The sequence below is a fragment of the Bombus pyrosoma genome, linkage group LG11 (genome assembly GCF_014825855.1).
Source record: "Bombus pyrosoma isolate SC7728 linkage group LG11, ASM1482585v1, whole genome shotgun sequence".
Taxonomy (NCBI): Eukaryota; Metazoa; Arthropoda; class Insecta; order Hymenoptera; family Apidae; genus Bombus; species Bombus pyrosoma.
In genome coordinates, this window is record NC_057780.1 from 1,069,422 (window position 1) to 1,087,280 (window position 17,859).

Here is a 17,859-nt window from a genome sequence, read left to right on the forward strand (position 1 = left end):
TGTTAATCAAGAATGGAAGATAATATTGAACTGGCAACGCAGGAATCCCTGAGGCACATCCTAATTCAATCCTCGACCAATTGGTCTAACTGCTTCTGTATCTCCTCAGGGACTATGTAGCCGACTTGCTTCATCTCTTTGACGATTTGAGGGACTTTGCTGAGGTTGTCTATCCACTTGTAGTAAGCCAATTCCTCTCTGGTTCCGCCATATTTCTTCGGCAAATGGAACGGTGAGATGTGCTCGTGAAGGCTTTCCATATTGCTACCGTGAAAGAAGATCTTGTTCTGCATCTTCACGTCCAAAAGTGGCTTAAATACCGAGAACATCACGTCGAATACCCAGGATTGATGGAGGATGTGTATAGCGTGGGTCGTCATTGGGAACGCTGACACTATCAAAGCTACCACCATACTGGCCACCTAGCGAAGATAGAAAGAGAAGATCAATGATCATTGAATTTGTTAGAAAATTCATTTTTTATGATTACATTACGGTCATTTAGCTAAATACATTTCTTATTCTTATGCTATACTTTCGAAAGAGAAATAAAATAGTTGTTAAAAATAAATAAAGTGGTTTATTATTTCAAATCGTTATCTTCTTTTTTCATCCTAATTTCAGACGAAACTTGTTCGCGCTCGATCTCGAACACTCGATACATTCGCGTATCTCCTACCATTCGAAACTCGATCATTTACCGCAATCGAATAAAGGCAGAAACGTGCCCGATCGTTGCCCAATGAACTGTTAACTTGATCAAACTTACGTTGGAATTGTATTAATCGAAACAGCAAGATATTTCGAGATTTCGAGGAGGATAAACTGGATTTCCTTTTAATGCCGGCTTTCAGCTACGTTCTCCGGCGCAATCTTGCAAAAGTAGCGCGAGGATAATGCAGCTTTTAGATTTGCAGATTTTCTTCATTCTCTGCTCTTTATCGATATTGAGGTGTTTGTGAGAAGAGTTAGTGCAAAGGAATAAACTGTCAATTGACATTCTAAAATTGAGACGCTCCAGTAACGAGACTAAACCGAGATCTAAGACACGATCCTCTTACTTTTACGAATATTGAATTTTTGCAGTAGCATCGGCCACATGTTGACATTTACTTCGAATAGCGATGATCTCATATCTGGAACCTCTCGGTTAAATCCTTAAATCCTCGTTAAATCCTCCGATACAAGCGACAAAGATCCGAAGGAATATTTTGCAATGATTTCGCAACAGTAGCAAAAATTGTTGAAAAGTGACGTCAAAGTTCGGCCGCCTCCAAGTTCCCGATTCTTCCGCGTTGTCGTGCAACGTTATCTTTCTCCGTCGTCGAACCAACGACTAGACGAAGGATCGGGGTCCGACGAAGAACTTAGTGGTTGCACGGAAGAAGATCTGTGTCGAGAACTTTAGGAATTGTTGAAGTTTCAAGGACACCATTAGTGCCGCCTTTACACAGCTACCACTTGACTGGATATTCGGCCGGGATGAATAAACGTAACAGGAGGTCGCCGGATAAAACGAGAGACGATTAGTTTCAAGGACGTTATAGATGGTTTAAGTTTCAAGAACGCTGAAAGCACACCGGTAGCTGAGACATCTTGCTCTCGGATTTAGATGCTTCTTCCGCGACGGAGTTTCGTTTAATCGAGTGCTCGATTCTCGTTTTTCTTTTATTTATTTCCTTCTCTTTCGTTCTCGTACAGTGTCAATTATCAGCGTTATCGAGAAAATTACGAGAATAAAGAGAATAAAAAGAAATACCTGAGGAGTGATAGTCCACGCATGTGCCATAGTGATTCCCTCCAGATCAAAAATTACATCGCCGCCAAGGATTTGTGCTCTCGGCTCCAAAACTCCGAGTTCAAGAATGATGACCGTGGCTTTAAAGATCTCCTCCACGCCATACTTCCTTGGATCCCAATTTCCTAGTCGATAGATCATTATTCTCCTGCCATCCTGCGTCCTGTAAGCTGGCACCGACATCACATCGTCTTCGCCGATATGCTTCATCTCCAGTGGACACACATCTTGATGGATCTCCGGATGTTCCTCTTTGAAGGTGCAGTAGTTTACGATCTATGGAAAGATCTCTTGAGAAACAGCAGCGGTTTTTCGTTAGGTTAGTACGGTGAAGAGCGTAATTGAACCGATAATCACGGGCTTCGTGCAAATCATTATTTACTGTCGTCAAGTTTTTCACGTGCCATCAACGCTATGATTATTGATTCAGTTATGCTCCTCGTTGTATATGTATGATGAGGCTTTCTCGCGATTGAGGTTACTTGGAATTCGTTTTCTGCTCGAGTCTCTAATCGATATTGTAGTAGTAACGTAAATGCTGAAAAATGTTTAAATTTTGTAACCAAGTTTCAATGATATTGTTCCTAAGGAGATCTGATCTTTGCTTTAAAGTTGAGTTCCAAACGTAAAGTTCGATTAAACTGTCGCGCTATCGAATAAGCGGTAGTAATGAAAAATTTGTGATCTTTAAAACGCGTCAAGCATTTTGTACATTTTTGCACCCTTAAATATTCCGCAAATCCACGAACATCCGTAGTCTACCAATGACGAAGGAAATTCAAATTTTAATTTCTAAATTCTTCGAAAATCCATTCGGAAGATCACCGACCACGCCTTGCAGCATTAAACAGATTCTTTAATCTCGTTGTTCAAACTCAACCGTCGTTGCTCAAATATAGAAACGGAGCAAACAACCAGCACCAACCAATAATTAATGGCGTTTCAAAGGAACGTCGAGAGAAAACGAACGCGATAGCGTTCGATTTAATCCGTAAAGAAGACGAGGTACAAATCGTGCAATTATTTAAGCGCTTCGTAGTTTGCTGACAGAAAAAGGTCGGCCTCGAAAACGCAATCAACTCTGTTAATGATGGCCACGAAGAGAAGACGCGCGGAATTGCAATGCGAATTCGTTTCGTCTTGTGATATCGCGCCAACTTCTTTTAGAGAAAAGTAAATGGACCTTATAATTTGTAACTTAATGTAACTTAATTCAATTTTTCTAATTTATGGAATATGTGTTTTATCGGTGATTTTTAAGATGTATCGCTCTTTCAACGAATCAACGATATGTTGTAACTCGAGATACGTCGCAACTGCTTATCTTATCGAATCTCGTAGATTCGATGGTTTCCTCCTCTCTCGAGAATCGTTCGAATCTGGATTACGGCACTTGAAAATCGAATAATTGAGCAAATAGAATGGCCATTAGAAATAAAGTCACCTGAATCGACGGATGCGAGTTTCGTGCTTCTCACGATCGAAGTGAACTTTGATTCAACCTAGTCAGCTAACTAATCGGCTGACGTTTAGCTTGTTCCGTCTCTTTGTTTGACAATTGCTTTTGTCATCGCTTGAGAAGACAATGGATCGAAGAAGGTGTCGCCGACCACGTTTATGCAATGATTCATACGCTAATGATCGAAAAATATTCCGCCAGAGAAATAAATGATAGTATTAATTAATTGTATTATTTAATCGTATCGTATCAGTGAATCAGAAATGAATTGCACGTGAGTCATGAGAAATGAAAAGTCTCGAAAGAAATAGGTTCGAGGAAAGGCATTTTCGATCGCAGCAAGTCGACTGAGTTAGCTAGTTTTTAGTTAGTTTACCTTGACAGGATTATGCAACTGTTGCAGGTGGACTCGTTTCACGAATCCTACCTCTGTCAGCCCACAAATTATCTTATTCCAGTGTCGATAAATTGGTGTTAAGTATACCGCATGTTCGCTATAATTTCAAGGAAACTACTTATCCAATTGCATGGATTTGCACATTTTTACGAAATTAATAAGAAAGCGTTCGGAACATACGAAGAAGTCGAAAAAAAGATTCAGCCAGTCGACCATGCTACGTAATTCTCAGAAAATACCGTATCAGTTTCGTTATATTAATGAAACTTACCAGTCTATGCGCCCTGTTAACGTTAAAATTCCTCGTCCTTAGAAACCTAATCAAGAAGTCATCGTCCATCCTGTGCGGCAGACATTCTCCTCTCTCTGTCGAACACAGAATTCCCAAGATGGATAAAGAACACGTTTTCACCCAGTTATCTCGAATAATTATTCCTCTGACTAACGTATAAGTTTCTTACAAGCTAAACTATTTTGATCTTCTTTGCTTTATTTCTTACACAGCTCTATCATAAATGAAATTCTTGACATAATTAATAGACTAAATTTGTTCATTCGCGGCAAGATAAAAAACGCAAAAATATACAAAATGCACACATTATGCAGAAAATATAGCGACTAAGACAAATATCTGGTTTATCTTCCTGTGTATAACGTATTACAACGTATAGTCGTAAACATACGAAATTGCATAAATATCCGCATCAAGTATAATACTGTTCTCGGAGTTTAGTACTCGTAAAGCTATAAAGTACAAATATCAGTCGGCTTTTAACTGTAATTAATCAATTTTTTTAATGAAATTTTAACTCCAACTAATACAATTTTACCGATATACGAGGCACATAAGGTAAATTACGAAAAGTTTCTACCAGAGTTGAAATATTATCGCGAGTCGCTGTATCTTTTGAGCAACAGAAATATTCCTTTATCAATAATAATTACCATAAATCATATCTCTTAATTCCTGAAGGGTCCTACACTTAACGTCGTCCGTCTCTCCAAGTTCTCTCCTGGCGTACTCCATCACTTCCGGCGAGGGTTCTCCGAGATCCAAACAAACCTCCTCGTCGTTCGACTGGATCTGATCGTCCTTGAATTCCGGCATACCGTTTAAATCGTTGCAACACTTTCCAACATCGATGTCGTTGTTTTTCGGCGAACCCTCTTCGAGAGGAAGCTCCCTCTCGGCTCCTGGTTTCGGCTCGTTCTTCGAGGTTACACCGATCCTGCCATTCGACACGTCCTCCGTATCCTGTGGCATGATACAGTTTCACGTAATCCACGTTTGACTACGCTTGAGAAACTGTTAAGCCCAGGACTCGAGGAACAACGTAATTTAACGTCGCGACGTCGAATCGAGAGATAACCTCGACAGCGTGGTCGCAGGCTGTAACAGCCGCGCGCAACAGTCACCGTCCGCAATTCGCGGCCAGCTTACGACTGGTTTCGTTTCTTTCCACTCGTCCCCTGCCTTATTCGACCTCTTTCCGCCAGCTTTTCTTTCAGACAATTAATAGGCCGAGTTTAGAATTTAAAACGAACTTGATGTTGATTGTTAGAAACACGTCTCGACGTACTTCGATTCACTTCGGTTTCGTTTACGAATTATTTTGAACGGCCAGCTCGTCCTTCGAGACTTTATCAACAAATTTTTAAAATTCCCGAAATACTTGAAACGCTCTGGAATTGCAGACATATTTTGAAGCGCTGCTATTCGCTTTGGTTTCGCTTTAGGAAATTATCTTCTAAGATCGAATTGATCGCGCGTATTAATTGTTTTAAGAAATTTCCGACCACTGGTTGGCTTAAGAAATTCCAAATGCAACTTCTAACGTTGCATTATCACGACAGATCGTTGACGATGACAGATTACAACCGAGTTCGTTCACATGAAATTACGAAGAAGAGTATATCAATCGTTCGAAGAACAATGAGTAACACGATACGAGTTTCTCATATTGTCATCAGAGGGTACTACGTGCTTATAAAATTTCCTTTTTTCTTCGTACGTTTCGTTTCGCATTCGACTAACGATAAATCGTCGTAGCGATAATGGCACAGAGAGACGAGACTCGTTCGTCGTCTATCATCGGCACGAACATGCATTAAACACAAAACTGCCACCAGCGTGAATCACCCATCGCGTGATGCGTGTACGAAGAATCCTTCCGGTTCCTGCACGAAACAACGCGTTCCGATTGCAAAGACTTTCGATCGGTTGCTGTTCACCTGGCTCGAACACAATCAACGTAACTTTCTCTCTCAAAAATGCGCTCTGCGAGAACGATTACCGATTTACGACCGATCCATGGTTTCTCAATTTTACAAGATGACTTTTTGGAACTCCTTTTTCAAGACGAACGAATACTCGACAAGAATTTTTTGTAAGAACACCGTTGCGAGTTGTTCAACGGAAAGACATTGTTCGGAAACATCTGCTATACAGTCGCGAGATGCTGAACGAAATTTTGACCAGTTTTCATTGGATTTTTGTTATCGCTAGGTGAAAAAGAATTTTCTCAGACGGAAAGAGAATTAAATACGGTGTTACGGGAGTAGCAAATGGAATACGAGAGTCGATCCAGCAGCGATGGCGATCGGTGATGCAACTGACTGCAACTAAGGTGTCCGACCTCGTTGCATCGACTCAAAATACACTGCAATTTCCCTCTTACCTGCGGCCTTACTGAGAACGTTAATGTTAAAAGAAACAATCACGCCACTCCATAGAACGTTTCGAATTCGTACGTTATTTTTTCATATTTTTTAACTAACGATATTCCAAGATAATTTAACTGTGAAAGCGTTTACTCCGCAAAAGTAGTTCTTTAAATAAATATTACGCTCTATTTATGAACGAGCATAGTCATAGACAGCGGATAGTATAATCGAGGAATTATTATTGTATAAACTATTTGAATAGCGTCTATGAGAGTAAAATATTGCCGCATTAACATCGTAGAATCATTAATCGATAAATACAGGTTGCATCATATATGTAACGTCATAATTAAATCGCCGACGTACACATACGCAAATTCATTTTTACGAACATACTAAACAAATAGAATCTGAATAAATGTTTCTCTCTGCAAGTACCGCGACTCTGCATATTTTCTATATTTTTGCATATTGCATGTAATCTGTCTATTTTTGCAGCTTTGAGTTCCTCATAAACACATAAACGACGCATAAAAATCGGAATATTCGAAACCGACCTCTAACTAAACGATTATCCTGAGGAATGGACGATTCAAGATTTCGATAATAATCGTAGACTTCCTATCTTTTTCTTTGCTTCAAATCAATACCACTTTATCATTTCGCATAGTTGCTGCGCCTCTATACTTTTGCAGTCTAAAGTTTGCCATGTTCTTCCTACTACGTCTTATTCCTTCAATTGATTTTCCAATATTGACTGATAACGATAACGACAACGTGTATTCTTCGACACAGGCGCGTCGCCGGTTTCAAATGGATTGGTAATACATCGGGAATACTGTAAAATTACATTCGTAAATGAAAATATTTAAACGGAACAGTTCATACTTTCATAAATAAAATCCAAGAAACGGAACCTGCGTTAAATTTGGAAAACTTTCCCCGCAACACGTATAATGCGCTCGCAAAAGCCTTTTACGATAATTGTTCGAATACTTTCGTGAGGCGTGTTATCTCGTGCACTGTGCATTTTTATACCTTGAATCCTTAAATACAATAAATAAAATAAAATAAAAGAGTAGACGCGTAAATATGCGCAATCTAGTGACAAGCAAAATTTCAGGGAAAGCGACCAACACACGTATTGTACGTATAGAGCGCACGAAAGATCTATTTAAGACACGTATAATCTATTTACAATCATACTCTGAAGGTCGCCAGATTACTTTTACAACCGTGAGTCGCTATCATTTTTTAACACGCAAATCGAACAAGCGTCTAAAGTTCAAGGTACTCGAGTCTCCTTACGGAAAAAGAGTATAGACTCGGAAAGAAACGATTCACGCAAAAAGCTTACCTGTACTGTATGAATTAATATTAATCACTGTACAGTATCATTATCGTCAAAAGGCAAAAAGTATATTAAGGGGCGAATGTTATGCTTGTACGCGTCAATTCCTAAATTATATTAGCTTTCTAAAACTTGTAAAGAGGCCATTCTCGCCTATAGTTGTCTCGTTAGCGATTTTTTATCAGATCGTTATATATTTAACGATCGCGCAGCTCTACCGTTCAAAGAAGCATCGTAGACAGTCAGTTTGTTCTCGTAGAGAAAGTTTAAAGTTACGAGCTGACTTTAAACACTGGCGACTGCATTAGCGCATGAAGTAACTGACGACTAAACAACACCAAGGTCGGTGCAATCTTTCAACAGATCGCTGATAGTCCGGTTGGATAGGATTTCTTAGACACGGTTGACAGACTTTGCGCTGCGCATCGTGAGATATTACCTGGGGAACTAAAAATAGTTAGATTTATAGGTAAAAGCGTAGTAGAAGCGAATCTTGCTGCGAACATAGAATGAAATCTAACTGAGAATAAAGCCGAGCTTCCGTTTCCTGTGTCTCCTGGTTTATCCGTAGGTAGAAAGGAAGCGTAGGTAGTACAAAAATAAGGGTACGGCACACGCTGAAACTCGATGAAGACGGTAGTAGTGGGTGGTGAGTAGTGTTCTATAGTTGGGTTTCTACGGATCAATGAACACTATGGTTCAAAGAACATCTTCGATCACTTGACAAACGCCAGCGGTCGTAAATCCCCGAATAGATGTATAAACTAGTTGAAAACTAACGACTGAAAGTCCTATCCATTTGTGTCTTTAAAATCGTTGTTGTATATACACAATTCGTCGATGTATTGTCTAAACTACTTGATCTTTGATTTAAGTTAATGTTTTCCATCGGTTTCGAAGAACCTGTTTTATTTCACTCACCATTTACAGATTAAAGAACCTGAGAATAGAAAACTTTTCAACTAACAAAATTTAGTTTACGAACCACGGAAGAGTTAGAATTGCGCCACGAACGAACGTTTACCGACGAACAAATTAGATGCTTGAACTCGCTAGCAACATGCGACGGTTACAGCGATCGTTGCGAGCCACACCGATACCGTGCTGTCCAAAGATAATACGTCATCGAGATTACGAAACGTGTCATGGTCATCCTGCTGCATCCACGGTCCGGTGCTTTCACTAACGACAACCTCGTACCCGACTTTTGTCGTGGGTGTGTTACGATTCACATGTTAAGGAAAGGAGAAAGTAAAAGTAAGAATCTTACCGATTGAACGTTCTATCCAGTGATATCTCCTCGTTATATCAACGTTCTATAAATAACATTTAAGGTAACGGGTAATTTCGCGATGAAAATATAATTGTTCAGGAAATCTGCGATCTTTGCTAAAGAATTCCACTTTCCATTCTATTTACGGAATGACATAATATGGTAAACCATCGTTTTTCAGTTACCGGGCTATTACAAAAGTTAGCATAATGACAGATTAACTGTATAATCACGAAACGATATTCACGCTTATTAGCTAAACTATATTTACGTATATGCGATATCTTTCCCTTGTCTTTAATTTAGTTATATCTGAGAAATACGATATCAGGTATTTCTCGACGAATCTTGTCGTTTATATTTTCTATTAGTTTTCTAGCGTTTCTAGCTGCTCGTCAGAGTTCGTGGAAGTAGTTGTTGCATCAATAAAGTTATATCTTTCAATCGTTTCAATTCTATTTTCAGGTATTTTCGTGACTGGGATGTACCGTGACCCAATGTATATCGCAGGGTTTAAAAGTCCAAATTATATCTGAAAAAAATTTGATGGAAATTTATTCTGGAGTTTAGTGGAAAATATATCTTTTTCAACGCGATAGACAAAATAGATGATAAAATATAATAACTAAAATGAAGATAGGAGAGCGATATATATGCAACTCGAGTTAGGTATGGGAACATAATATGCAGTAATTCATCATTACGTTGGTTGATGCAATTTCACTGAACGTGTCTGCATAAGAACGTCTCATTTCTACTTTCTCTGTTCTCGCAGACGTTACCGCAACAACGTCTCTTTTTACAAACGTACCAGTTAACTACGGCGTAACTATCAATCGTTCAACGAGTCATTAAAGCCTCGCGGCGTTCCAATTACTGTTCACGTGCCGCTTCTTTTATTCTTCAGACAGTTTTCAGGGTATTACGTTCCTCGAACACTGTTTTTATTTGTTTGCTCGTGTGTAAAATCCAGGTGAATGTTAACCGATTAGTCGACTCACGATGACGACGAAAGTGCAATTCATATACAGTGGGTTATTTAAATCTTTGAGAAAGCTTGACAAATTTATCAAACAATTATCCATTGTTAACCCTGCTACGTTGTTTCAACTATCTTCCACTATCGTATTATTCTATCGTTAACTTTTTTTAACTAATTTTTCGTTTCAATTTTTTCCTGTAGATTGTGTCACAACGTTTAAAGTCTCTTCGTTCGTCAAAACGACGGTGACATTCGCATATAAAAATTCGATGACTGCGGTGGGATTAACATCTAACTTTGTAAACGACAATGTTCAGTAGCTTCAAAAAAAAAAAGAAAAGAAAACAAAAACCCAACAAGCAACTCCAAGATATCAAAAAATACGATTAATACTCACTCGATGAAAAACCTTCGGAAGACCTGCAAGTTCCAGAAACTCAAAAACTGCCCTAGCAACCAACGAGGATCGATGGAACGTAGAAAGAATACGTACAAAGGACAAGAGTAAACAGTGAGGTTTGGAAGCAACTGCGAGGACTCGAAGGCTTTCAAAGTACTTACTCTGGTAAACTGTAACTTCACTGGTTCAGCAGGGCTGCTTTGTCAAGGACGTGACTTGATCCGTGCGCTAGCGCGAACCTGCGTACACTGCGACTACCGTAGAACCTACTAGGCCGGTTTCAAGCTTCTTCCGTGTTTGTAAATCTGCGAGCGAGAAAGTTGTACGTCGATTGTGGCACAATCACCGATCCAGCAATGCACGAACGTTCCTCAGGCTGACAATGCTTCCTGCAGGATCTAGCACTGTGTCATTCGGTGCCACTATCTTGCTACTTGTTTGATGCTTTTGCCATTACAATTCGATCGGTGGAACGTACAATACGTTTCTTGTCTCGCGAACGGTAGATAGTACGCTATATCACCGAGAAATGTAAATAAACAGGACGTGTATGCAAACAAACGTATCCACACGGTAATGTTTTTCATACCTTTTCATAAATTCGTGTTACCAAAAGCAAAATTAAGAAAGGCAAATTCCTAGGAACATGGTTTTGCCTGAAAATTCTCTTGAAAAATTTCAGTGACACCAAGAAAAATGTGCCTTATATTCGTTTACAAATTTTTCCTTTCGATAGTATTAGGTCGTCGGAAAAGTTTCTTTCGCTTTATGAGGAAATAATAGACGCACGATGTTTCTTGTTTTACGTTAGTTTATTGAATTATGCGCAAACATAATAATAGAGATATAACGAAATGGATCATACCTAATTCAATGAAATAATATAGAACAGAAATCGTTGCTCATCTATTATCACCTTATGAAACGAAAGAAACTTTTCGGACAAGCTAGTACGTTACACTTGATGCCGACGTTTCGTGAACGTTGAACTAGCTTAGTTCGCTTCTTCGTCTGAAACTATTCCAGGAACTAAATAAACGAACTGTAATGTTCACGAAATATCGTCATAAAGTGCAACGCGCTATCAAAGATACGATCGAAGCTAGAAAAGCTATAAATATGTTATATAATAGGATATTTATAATGTTTCTGCGTGTTTCGATATTACACGTATCTTCGATAAAGTATCCAAGATGGGCTGCAAAACACGTCCGCTTATAAACCTGTTGCCCAGAAAAAGAAATGATACTATAATAATGAGCGGCATCAAAAAAGATATAATCAAATATTTTCAATATTCCACGTGTTTTTATCAATTTAATTAGTATTCGCGTAAGACGTTTCTGTAGAGTTATACTTTAATTGGGTCATAAGAATCCCGTTTCTGAGTAAAAGGAGATACGCGATACTGCAGTAACAGAGATTGAGCAACCTTCTGGAATAATGAGATCACTGCTATATTCTAATCTAGTAAATCCACCTGCATTGTCGACGTACAAATTTCGAATGATCTTAGTTCCTTTGTTCCTCCCCTGTAATAATTGGGCTACGAATATTTAAGATATTTAAATGTAGAAAAATCTACAGAATGTATACAAAGTGAATAAAAATGCTTAAAATCCCCGAAATAAGATACATTTTATAATGTCTAGAGAGCAAAACAAATTTTTACGTAGGAACCGTTTCTTTAGTTTAGATAAAATACTGTTTGAGTTTTCGAGACATATTTCTTCTCCATTAAATATAAATATCTGCAGTCTATTCTTCTCGCGTAAAGATAGCAAAATCATAACAGAATTGAATTATTAATTTCGCTTCTAAGAAGTCATTATAAGATTGTATAATTGTCAACCTTGTCTATAATTTGTATATCATTAAGAAAAATACGTAAATGTTTTAATCATGTAACGCTATCGATGGAACTAAAGAAATAGCAAAAACTTAATAAACTGTAATGATTTTAATTTTCTATTGACGTTGTTACCGCGGCTTATTATACCGAAACGAACGAAGCTTTCCTATTAAGCTAATCGAAGTTTCAATAAACATGTCCAACACGACCATCCTGCCCATCTATCGACCGTCCATTTCCATTCGCTTTTTGTTTAACGATTTCCCAGAACCGAGTAATCTCGTGGTCGAGCTGTTGATTTAGTTTCAAGGGTTGCTCGACGCTTAATGGCTGGATAAGCTGCTCGCTGAAGCAAAGATTCCAGAGTCGTTCATCGAACGAAATCTCCCTCGAAGAAGGTTTCCAAGAAATTGGAAACCGAGGAAGACTAACCGTAAGAAAAATGGTAGGATTAAGTATTAATGGAATAAAATTACAGGTTTTCTGGGGCAATAAGTAATAACATTTGATAGACGTGCAAGAAAGATTTATCGATGAATACATAATAACGCGAAGCACGTGTAGAAGAATTCTTTTAATTACTAGTAAAAGTCGCAAGCAAACTTGTAAAACAACTTTCATTTTGAACAGCTGAACGCATACTATTCGCGATTTCTATTAGCATACTACTCTCGTTAAGCATATTAATTTCTCTTGCCAACGTAACGTCTCTGGGTTATAGAATCAGTAGGGCAAAAATCTTTAATATCAAATTCCTTAATAATAACATAATATCTCATATACGTTTATATCATCTAATGATGGAGAAAGTTGCAAATCGCGGTTGTACGACCGTATCAACTGTAATTTGGGATAAGAACAGCATAAGATTTCTGAAACTGTTTGCAAAAGATGCTTTAAAATGGCAATGCAATTATATTACAGAAACGCGTAGAAATAACTTAAAACGTTATTATGATAAACTCTTACAGAAGTTGAAAAAATTGTGCACTTGGAGATTTAAAAATTAAAAATTTGTATTTTAAGAATTCATCATCAATTCAGAATTAATCGTAGGAAATTCGTATCGAGAGTTACATAAGGAATTTTACAAACCCGATGCTATAAAATATACCAAAAGTATTCGAAAGTGAAATTAATAGCAGTGTGTCCAATTCCAGAAAATTTCTCCTGACATTTCCAATTCCTAAAAAGTAAAAGACTAAAATCTGTGGAACGTATGAGCACGTTTATTCGCGAGACATCCATCGTAAAGCAGCGCGCCGCTTTAATTACAGCGAACGATCGTTCACTCACGCGATCGCTCGCACGATCAGCGAATAACAGAATTGATCGACGCTGCTATGGATTTCACTGCAGATAGCCGTTATTCCTGGATTAGGAATCATTCGACTCGCAGTTTAGAAAGGGAAATCGTGAAATTCATTGGCAGCCGGAAACACGCCCGAAGCACATCGGCTTGGCACTGGTCACACTAATAATACAACAGGTTAATGGCAGGGGAATCGTACGTGAACGTGTAGGAAGTAAGAGTTCCCCCTCTTGACGAATAACGGCCGATCGACGAATCGTTTCTTTGTTCGACAACGATTAACATTAATACAATCAACATTAATACAATTATGAAGATACTGTTTCTCTTATCGAATCTTCTCGATTTTTAAACAGCTTTCGATTAATCTTCAACAGAGCGTGTCCTGTTAGTTTTTATGATTCTTATTAACAAACTGCATTTGTTTGTTTTCACTTACTTCATCTTTTATTATAATTTTTATATTATCTACTGCTTTCTATTACTATTTTAATGCCGTGTTATATTTATTATACAATGCTTATATGTTTAAATTTCACAAAAAAACGTTTGGATTCATCGATCACAATAAATTTTAATAAAATGATTACTGAAATTTATTCGTAAAAGACTTATTAAGGAAAGCAAGATATTCCTGTTCGATATCTGTGAATCTGTGGATCTTTTGCTCTTTACTGAACATATGAACACGTGTACAAATTAAACGTTCTATGAAATCAAGCACGTAAAAGAATTACGTACGTGATTATCGAACTTTCATGAAAAAAGAAGAGGGGAAGGAATGCATAGGAGAAATCGTTTGACTGGTTATTAGAAAGAAAATAACTTATCGTTTAAACACTACATATTATACTTTCTATGTAAGCTTTTATTCTAAAAGACAAATACAACGTTTATTTAAAGAAACCTAGGATTTAGGTAGAGTAAACCGAAGATTTACCGAGGATTTATTTGAGGAAACATAATTGTAAAAATGTTCGTACCTTTCCTATAACTCTTACTGTCTTATCATCTTCTACATTTGCTCAATTGACGTTCTTCGTGGAGCAAGACACTATAAGAAGGATGAAAATTTTGGAAAAAGTGCCTAATCGTTATTCGCGATGATAGAAGTAAGATGTCGCGTTCTGTGTCTCTCGCTGAAAGGAGGAGACATCTACCGACTCCAGACAAAATTCCTGCTAAGCTGTCAGCCGCAAACCACTCGGGGCTCGGTTAGAATTTTACGGTAAAATTCTTTGCGAGCGCGAGATGGCGAATTTCGCGCAGATAGAGCTCTAACCTACTGTAAATTTTGCGAAATTAAACACCTAATAATTCTATTTAACGTAAAATACTAAATTTGTTGAAGAACGCCTACCTATAACCTGCAATTTGACGACATGTCATTAACTTGTCATTAACGTTATTATTTACAAAAGTGTTAGACAAGATGATCCTGGGACGACAATTGACGCGGTCAGGAAAGATATTTAATTAGAAAACTCTTTACCATACTTGGGAAATTACGCGATTATATAAAGTTCCGCGAACAAATACACAAATAATTAATATACTACTGTCATATTTGCTGAGATCAATAATAAACGAAAAGGAAAAAATTGCAAGTACAAGGTAGCATAGTTTCGTATTGAGAACACGTCCAAATCATAAAAACTTGAAAAATTCTTCTAAGAAAGAAAAATGAATATGTAAATATAAAGATATAAGATAGAGTGGATTTATTTGAATGCATGCATAGAATAAAAACAATATACGTACTTTGTCGATCCACAAACGAGTAAACGTATAACAAAAAACCAATCGGCTTCCTGTTCGAAACTAGTTTGTATTAGTAGATTCAATTATTGAGTCTTCGCGAGGCAGGTGTATATTCCTTCAATGTACACGTTTCCATTAGCCGTACTCAAAGTGCAGAACTACGAAACTGTGGAGCAAAACACGACGCTCGTTCCTTTTCACGACGACACGGTCATTGCATACAAATGTTGCAACGCGCTACGTGTTTCTTTGAAGCTCCTTTTCTATGGCCAACCCAACATTGTAACAATAACGATAGATAGTCAACCTTCTGTCTTTCTCGGCTTAATATAATGTCACAGCGACCTCAAATTCTCATTTCTAATATCTAATTCCTTTAATTTTATATCAAAACGTATCGTTAAACGTAATAAAAATCAGGAATTATAATTTACGCGGGAAAAATAAAAAGTAGTTCGTAAACCGGTATTATAAACTACAGCTGTTTATGCATTTATGGGAATTCGAGAAAACAAGAATATATAGAAGATACGTAATATAAATGTATCAAAATATACAAACTATCATTATGTTTTTTTCTATTTCCATTATGTTCTAGAAATCATGAATTATGCACGAAAATCTGTAATTATTATTGTCACTATGGTTCTCAGTATTTCATCGACGATTATGATTTTTCTTAGAAGAAGTATTACTTAAGTTAAACAATCTTTCGCATTAGTTCCGCTGATGTATATTTGTCACTGGCGACAGAAATCGGACTTCGCGCCTAGTTCAAGGAAACGCTCGCGTGTAATTTGTAACTGACGCACAGGGCGTCCTCGGATTATCCTCCTTTAAATATATCCTTGTTCTTTTTCGACGGTTTACATCACAACTTTTAATTTTGAAATACAACTTATGGACTCGATACATAGTTCCTTAATATGCATAAATATTTATCACGAAGTATTACGTATCAACGGTTCGTCTTACCGAGAATATATCCTTCCGCCAAGTAGCTTATTTATCAATAATTTATAAATCTCGTGGAATCTTCAGGTTCGGTATTCTCCACTATTCGATCTTCCTACGATTTAATCGTTTCTTTAATCAATTACTTCCTTTGCAACGCAACAAAATAATTATCGCACCGTTACTGTCGCTATTGGCGATACCGATGGAATAGAAAGGTTCGATAGCGGCCGACTAGTTACACTGGCAATCTACCATTTCCATTACCATATTATTTTAATCCCTATACTAGGTGTCCCAACACCGATACACTGTAATGTATCTCTATTTCACACTCCCTCTATCTCTAGTTCACTCTGAACATCACCGATGCTCACATTCATATTCACCCCTCGTCGTATCATATAACAAATCCTTCCACCATGAAACCACCGTCGTGTCGGACGATCGATCATGCATCCTGACCCACCCCAACGCCACAGCGACTCGGCTCATCACGATCCGTCTCCAAGTTCAGCGTCAATTTATTTATAAGCACCCATAACCCGATCCCAGCGGTGCCATCCGATAAACAAACATCCCTTTCCTCCTACCAGAACTTTCGCCGGGGAGAGGAAGCGGCTGATAAACAGGCTGTTTCGCCCCATTAATCCCGTGACCGACAGAAATCATCCGTCCCGTTTCGTTCGTTCGATCGATCGATCGTTCCACTTCGAGCATCGAACGGCACGCGCGTGTCTCGGCCACGCTGTCGTCGACGAGCATCGACGATAGATACGGAGAGAGGGAAGTCGATCGTAACGAGGAAGGAAGGTCAGAGCTCGAGTCACCGAGTTCCCCAACGCGTTTATATAGAGGAGAGAACCTCGTTTATACATCACCTACTAATGCGTGATATATCGTATTTGCCTGACACGACAACGGCATCGTCTCTGCTCGTCGAATCGTACGACCGCCGGTCGATCCTTCAGTCAAGTCAATGATGGAATCACGGCTAAACGGTGAGTGAGTTATCCGTTCTGTTTCCGGTCACCGGGGGTCGAATACATGGGGTCGTGGTGACGACGAAGGGCGAATCACGATTCGTGGAACGTGTGCGGATGCTGGGAACGTTTTCGTCTAGTTTGGGCAACTTGTAGATTCGCGAGATTTTTTTAGATTTAACTTGAAATTTTACTTGTGGCTTTGAAGTGATAAGGAAAGAATGGAATACCTAATGTTGCAATGTCAACGGTGAATCTTCGATGAGCGAAGATTTACAGTGATATCGATGAATATTAATCACGAACGAAACGAATCGTTCGAATAATTAATATCTATTTTAGCAACAATACTATCTATTGGTATATCTCGGCAGTAACTTCTTAAATATTTATAATTTATAAAATTGATATACCTAATAGCGTCTCTTTCGTCGCACTTATCATCATATTAATTTAAATTTATGGAAATTTATTTTCTCTTACTTCGGATCCTGTCGTTGTATTTTCGATTCAGAGGTATCTTTTTCTGAATATTTTATTTTAAAGTAAATATCTTTCTTATAACATATATTCATCGAATTCTTTCTATTTGCTCTTATCCTTTATCCGCCGTTGATTACAGTTTCAATATTTTTATTGTCGTATTTCGTTCGAATTTATAGACTTGTCTATT

The 17,859-nt window shown here is 38.0% G+C and overlaps 2 protein-coding genes across 8 annotated transcripts in view; one reads left to right on the forward strand and one right to left on the reverse strand.

Annotated features, from left to right (window-relative positions):
• Nucleotides 1-17,859, reverse strand: part of LOC122572717 (alpha-tocopherol transfer protein-like) — a 22,220-nt gene continuing 4,361 nt past the window's right edge. The window contains exons 1-6 of one of the 7 annotated variants that reach the window (XM_043738067.1): nucleotides 10,486-15,211; nucleotides 10,322-10,344; nucleotides 4,600-4,909; nucleotides 3,926-4,020; nucleotides 1,760-2,074; nucleotides 1-422 (exon numbers count right to left, since the gene is read on the reverse strand). In XM_043738067.1, coding sequence (XP_043594002.1) covers nucleotides 66-422; nucleotides 1,760-2,074; nucleotides 3,926-4,020; nucleotides 4,600-4,762 — 930 coding nt within the window. In that variant the 5' untranslated portion in view covers nucleotides 4,763-4,909; nucleotides 10,322-10,344; nucleotides 10,486-15,211 and the 3' untranslated portion in view covers nucleotides 1-65. The other 6 variants (XM_043738068.1, XM_043738066.1, XM_043738065.1 and 3 more) reach the window with 6 other exon arrangements.
• The window catches only part of LOC122572719 (alpha-tocopherol transfer protein-like), a 15,958-nt gene continuing 15,138 nt past the window's right edge, over nucleotides 17,040-17,859 (forward strand). The window contains exon 1 of the mRNA XM_043738074.1: nucleotides 17,040-17,204. Within this exon, the coding sequence (XP_043594009.1) occupies nucleotides 17,183-17,204 (22 nt within the window). The 5' untranslated portion in view covers nucleotides 17,040-17,182. The remainder of the gene's footprint in view (nucleotides 17,205-17,859) is intronic.